This window comes from Pteropus vampyrus, unplaced genomic scaffold (assembly GCF_000151845.1).
Source record: "Pteropus vampyrus isolate Shadow unplaced genomic scaffold, Pvam_2.0 Scaffold715, whole genome shotgun sequence".
In the NCBI taxonomy this organism is placed as follows: Eukaryota; Metazoa; Chordata; class Mammalia; order Chiroptera; family Pteropodidae; genus Pteropus; species Pteropus vampyrus.
In genome coordinates this window covers 488,333-494,986 of record NW_011889496.1, presented here as the reverse complement: position 1 = coordinate 494,986, position 6,654 = coordinate 488,333, and the positions used below count along the sequence as shown (strand labels likewise).

General features: G+C 35.7%; 1 protein-coding gene across 1 annotated transcript; it reads right to left on the bottom strand.

Moving 5' to 3' along the window:
- Nucleotides 1-235: 235 nt before the first annotated feature.
- Nucleotides 236-1,180, bottom strand: LOC105309315 (olfactory receptor 6N2-like). The gene has a single exon (XM_011385438.1). It carries the CDS (start codon nt 1,178-1,180, stop codon nt 236-238), a length of 945 nt encoding a protein of 314 aa, XP_011383740.1.
- Nucleotides 1,181-6,654: the final 5,474 nt, after the last annotated feature.

Genomic DNA, 6,654 nt, shown 5'->3' with positions numbered 1-6,654 from the left:
TGTGTCACTTCTCCCCCATTACATTAGGATGAATTCAAAGACATACTTCCTCTCTATATGTTCGAACTCTGATAAATCCAGGACTGTCTTTTTGAGTGGGTGTTTGCAGTATGTTTGACAAATGATCTGATTGATTCTTTCACTGATGTTTACTTTTACTCTGACAAGATGATTAACTAAACAACTGGATGAATTCTACAGTTACCAAAAAGCTGGGCTATAACAATAGAGTTTGTCAGGGTGCCTTTAAAATAGTCCTGATTCTGACAGTGACCCTTTTCATGGCTTCCTTCACCTCCCTGTTACGAAGGGTATATATAATGGGATTGAGGAAAGGAGTAAAAAGAGCATATACCAAGGCAATACATTTCTCCATGCCCTCGGGGTGAATCCTACGTGAGCCCACATAAACTGTAAAGGCAGAAGTATAAAAAAGTGCCACTACAGTCATATGGGAGGAACAGGTGGAGAAAGCCTTTGCACGGCTGGCAGCTGAGGGCAGTTTCAGCACAGCTCTCAGGATATCCCCATAGAGCCCCAAAATGAACAAAAAGTTGCACCCAGTGGCCACTCCAATCACTGCCCCATGGACCTGAACATACCAGCTTGTGTCCACACATGCCAATTGTAATAGTGGTGCCAGATCACAAAAGTAATGGGCTACCTCTTTCAAACAGAAGGGCAGAGTGGCTGTGAGGCTAGCAGGTACAAGTGCAGCTGAGAAGCCAGCCACCCAAGTGGCCCCTGCTAACCATAACTGTAACTTTCTGCTCATGAGAGCATGATAGTGGAGTGGGTGACAGATGGCAAGGTAGCGATCCAGAGCCATGACACCCAACAGATAGCACTCAGTCATGCCCAATGAATGGAAGACATACAGCTGGATGAAGCACACAGCTGATGAGATGGGTGAACATCCATGGAGCAAGGTATGCAGCAGTGTGGGCGCTGTGGTGTTGACATACCAGAATTCCAAGAAGGAGAGGACACTGATAAAGAAGTACATTGGTGTGAAAAGTCCAGAATCTGCTCGAACCAGGATGATAATGAACAAGTTTCCTGCTAGGGTGAAGAGATAGATGCACAGGATCCCCAAGAATGCAAGAGGCTGCAGGGTTCCAGTGATAGTAAAACCAGCAAGGATGAACACTTGAGTCCATGTGTGATTGACATGATCCATAATTCCTGAGAACAAGGGAGAAAGATAAAATAACTACTACTTCTGTATTTTTCTTCTCTTCAGAAATTTTTCTAGTTTCAAGAACACTGAATGTGAACAATTAAAAGAAACTTGGATATTATCTCACCAATGGTTCCATTTTGTAAGAGAGGAACTACAGCATCAAAGGTAGAAAAGTTGAAACCATATCCTAGAATCTGCTGTTGACAGGGCTGGAACTAGAAATCAAGGCTCCTGATTGTAGTTCATTTTTTATATGCTATGATATTAGGTTCTAGATGGATTTATTTCCTACTCTGCCATCAGTACAAAAGAGAGAGAAAAATTCCTACCTCTATCTTTCCTATAGTTTCTAATGGTAAAATAAAAGCTATACTTGGCTCTGGAGAAAGGATGGTAGTCATCCTTTAAAACTGACTGTTGAGGCATCTTTCAGGACTCCCCTTCATAGTTTATAGAGTTCTCATGAGGACTAGAAGAAGAAAAGATGGGAAATAAAAGAAATGCAGAAGCTCTAAGAAGTGTCTCTGATATCGCAGGTCCATGATGCCTGAAGATAATTTATTTCAGTGGACACATTATGCCTTTGAAAATATAATCTCCAAATAAGATGTGCACAAGGAATTCTCATGAAGGAAAACCATGAGGTCAGAACCTCCTGGTAGTTTTTTATTTATTTTTATTTATTTTTATTTTTATTTTTTTTAAGAGCCTTACTTAAGTCAGGAATTTGTGAACTTGCTCTGTCACTAACTGGCAATGCATGCTGGGCTAAGCAACTTCTCCTTACATAACCTCAACTTCTCTAAAATAAAAAGTTTTGAACAGGTGTTTTCTAAGACCTACAATACAGATAATTTATGGTTCTCTAAAGTCACTGAAAAATGTTAATGGGTTATGGGGGACATCTATACCTTTGTCCCTAGAGTTTTCCTCCAAAATTTTAATAGACCTCACCTAAGAAAGGTCAAAACCCTTTCCTTGTCCTCTTCTTCAGCTACTCTCATCTCTATTGTAGCATCCCTGCCTACTACCTGACTGTTCTGATGGCATTCAGACTTGTAGCTTCTTCTTCAGTGTCACATCTACTTTCAATATATTTCCCTCCTTATATTTCATGTTCCTTCAAATGTTGGTCTCTTGGGTGCTCCTTGCTGTTAATGGGTTATGTACATGTTCCCTGAGGTTGCTGGGCGTGACTCTCTCTCAGTATGTATTCCTCTGGGAAAAGATGTGGGCACAAGAAAGTGAAGGCAATCAGCTCTATTTCTCAAATGATTTTGTTCAACTCTATAACCCTGATTGTTGGGCTCTGCAATCCAACCTCAGGGACATTGTCCCCTCTGGGTCACTAGAATTTTCTGCAAGTTCCACATAGCTTTGCATGGGGAGAGACAACCCATTTTGCATAATGTTGTGCTCACATGGAGAGTATTATCTTAAGCACTCCATAACTAAGTACTATCTTTTAAAAATTCTCCATACAAGGAGATTTTTCAATCAGCTTCATTTCTACTCAACTCCTAGATTCTGGAACACCTGCCTTTCTCTAGGATGGATGTTTATCATTGCCATTTGATAAATTGCTTCATTCTCCAGAGTCCCTAACACCAAGCACCTCTAATTCCAGTCCTGGTTATTGATCAGTAAGACAGATTCTGAGACAGATTTCCCCCATGCTTTGTAGTGCCCAATTGTGTATCATCATGGCTTCTCATTAAGAGTATATTACAATGGCTGTGGGTTTACCTTCAAAGAACAACTAATTTGACACAATATGTGTTTCTAAGAGGCTTATACATGAACCCAAATCAGTGCAAAAAAAAGTATGTTAAAGATTTAGCATTGGATATGAATTAGGAGTGAGGAGTTTGAGTTCAAAGTAGCATGAAGACAGAAAAAATTGAAATGTTCCATGTTTAGGATTTCCTTGGCTGAGAAAAATGTTTATTTTCTTCTCATATAATCCCCCAAATGATGAGCATGCTCATTTAATATTTATTCTGTTAGAAATGGAGCAAGAGAAAAGAATAAGTTCTGATATCTTCATCAAGAAATTCATGATTTAGAAAAAGAGACAACTAAGAGTTCTCGTTGTACTGTTAAGTGAAGAAAGTAGAATTTCAAAAGCATCAAAATTTAACAATATGATTGTTGATATCTGAAAAAAAAACCTGTTATGGGAAATGATTAGAAAAATAGATAAATAAATGTTTTGAATTACTTTTATAAGTAATTTTTTATTCTTCTAAATATTCTGTAATATAGATATATTTATTTTTAATTTTTGTTAAATTTATTACTGTGACATTGGTTAATAAAATTATATAGGATTCAAGTGTACAATTCAATAATATATCATATGTATATTGCATTGTGTGTTCACCCAGAGTCAAATCTCTTTCCATCTCCATGTATTTGACCTCTGTTACCCTTATGTATCTCCCCACTCCTTTCCTCTGATAACCACATAATGTTGACTGTGTCTATAAGTTTTTATTTGTTTGTCTTATTGGTTGTTGCTTTTAGTTTTATATTTCAAATATAAGTGAAATCATATGGTTCTCAACTTTCATTCAGACTTATTTCACACAGCATGATAATTTCAAGATTCATCCATGTTGTTGCAAATGACAGTATTACACCTTTTCTTATGGCTGAGAAATATTCCATTGTATATATGTATTGCATCTTATTTATCCCATCATATATCAAAGGACACCAGTTATTTTCATATCTTGGTCATCATGAATAATGCTGCAATGAATATCGGGGTGCATATATCTTTAAAACTAAACGTTTTTTTAATTTTTGGAGTAGATACCCAGAAGAGGGATTGCTGGGTTATATGGTAGATAATTCTATTATTAATTTTTTGAGGAACCTCCATACTGTTTCCCATAATGGCTGTACCAATTTGCATTTTCACAAGCAGTTTTTGAGGGTTCCTTTTTCCCCACAATCTCTCCAACACTTGTTATTATTTGTCTGTTGATAATAGCCATGCTTACAGGTGTGAAGTGGTAGCTCATTGTGGTTTTGATTTGCATTTCCCTAATAGCTAGGTGAAATTCAGCATCGCTTTATGTCTGTTGGCTATTTGTTTGTCTTCTTGGGAGAAGTGTCTTTTCAGGTCCTCTGCCCATTTTTTAATAGAATTGCTTGTTTTGTTGTTGTTGTTGTTGAGTTGTATAAGTTCTTTATATATTTTGGATATTAGCTCCTAATCGAAGATGTTGTTTGCAAACACCTTCCTCCACTGGGTTTGTTGCTTCTGTTTTGTTGATGGTTTCTTTTTCCATGCAGAAGGAAGCTTTTTAGTTTGATATAGTCCTATTCATTTATTTTTGCTTATGCTTTCCTTAACTTTGAGGTCAAATTCATAAAATTGTCTCTAAATCTAAGGTCCATGAGTTTAGTACCTATGTTTTCTTCTATGCAATGTATTGTTTCAGGTCTTATATTTAGATCTTTATTCCATTTTGAGTTAATTTTGGTGTATGGTGACAGATAGCAGTCTAGTTTCATTCTTTTGCATGTGGCTTTCCAATTTTCCCAGAATCATTTATTGAAGAGGTTTTCATTTCTACTCTATATTTTTGGCTTTTTGTTGAAAATTATTTGCCCATATATATGTGGGAAATATATATATTGAGCTCACAATTCTCTTGCATTGGTCTCTGTCTATTTTTCTGCTAATACAATGCTGTTTTGATTATCATCACTTTGTAGTATAATTTGAGTCAGGTAGTGTGATATGTCAGAACTTTTTTTTTCCCCCTCACGATTATTTTGACTATTTTGGGTCTTTTGATATTCCATACAAATCTTATGATTTTTTTTTTGTTTTATTTCATTTAAAATTGGTATTGGGATTTTTCTGGGGTTTGCATTAATTCTTTATATTGCTTCGGGCAGTATGGGCCATTTTAACTGTTTTTCCTTCAATTCATGAACTCAAAATATCTTTCCATTTCTTTGTGTCATCCCCAATTTTTAAAATAATGTCTTATAGTTTTCAATGTATTGGTCCTTCACATGTTTTAAGGTTCTTTCTAGGTCTTTTATTCTTTTTGGTGCAATTGCAAAAGGAATAGATTTTCTTTCACTTTTTTCCCTGAAATTTTACTGTTAGTGTATAGAAACACAATGAATTTTGTACATTTATTTTGTATTCTGCAATTTTACTGTATTTATTTACTGTTTCTAATAATTTTTTTAGTGGATTCTTTAGAATTTTATACATAATATTGTTTTCCAGGAAAACAAATGTGATCCAAAAATTAGAAAATATGTTATTGAAAGTATCTTAAATAATATAAGATGAGAAATCACAGTGATTCTATCATTTATTCATTAAATATATTTATTAAATGCTTTCTATTTTCCACACTCATACTATGGAAAGTATGAGATGCATAAAACATAGTCCCTTTCTTCAAAATGCTTAAATTGGAGTGGGGGAGACATTTAAAATACCCACAGGGCACTGAAACATATAAAAAGATATTCAACCTAACTCATAATGTGATGTATGCAACCTAACTCATGATGAGATACATGCAAATTTAAATACATTGAGATACTTTCCTCACCTTTAGATCCACAAAGATACAAAATAATGAAACGCAATTTGTTGGAATGGTTACAGAGAAAAACACCTTTTCATACATTGTTTATAGGAGTATAAGATAGCATAAAAATAGAAAGAAAATTAAGAAATAATTATGCATTCTACATATTCGCTTGTGCCCAGCAGTCACACTTCTAAGAATTCATCGTTTAGCTATGTGTGTGCACATATACCAAAGAATGTATACACAAAATTATTCATTGTAATTCTGTTTGTAATAGCAAGACTGGAAGCAACACATTAGCCCTTCAATAAGGGATAGATTAATTCAACATACAGTGGAACAGCATGGAGCTGTTTGCCAAAATTCAATTTCTACAGTGATATAAAATGATCTCCAGAGACCATATAAGAATATTTATACTTACTTGTTTTTGCATAAAGAAAACTACAGGGTTATAAGAAACACCAGTGAAAGTTATTTCCTACTGTGGGGATGAGGGTTGGCTAGGGATAAAAAGGGGTAGGTGAGCTGGGTTGGAGAAATACTCTTCTACATATACAATTCATAAGTTATTTTGATTTTTAAAACAATGTAGATATATTATCTGTTAAAAAAATATGTTTGGAAGATCTTTGGAAACATGGCAGAGTGAGAGATGTCCCCAGATCTCTCTCCTTGAAACAATAATAAGCTGAACATCTCATACTCAACAATAAACACCCAAACTGCACACCAGCACGGCTGAGTGTGGGATCTGCGCGTAAGAGCTACAACAGATCAGAACCCCGGATGTTGGGTGGTGTGCTGGGAGAAATATAAAGAAACTGCCTGTTTCAGCAGCCAGAGCTCCCTGCAGGAGGAAGGAGAGAGGTGAAGTTGCAGGAACTTCCCTGAACA

Excerpts from the sequence above, each read along its gene's own strand:
- LOC105309315 (XM_011385438.1), bottom strand. The coding sequence starts at position 1,180 with ATGGATCATGTCAATCACACATGGACTCAAGTGTTCATCCTTGCTGGT.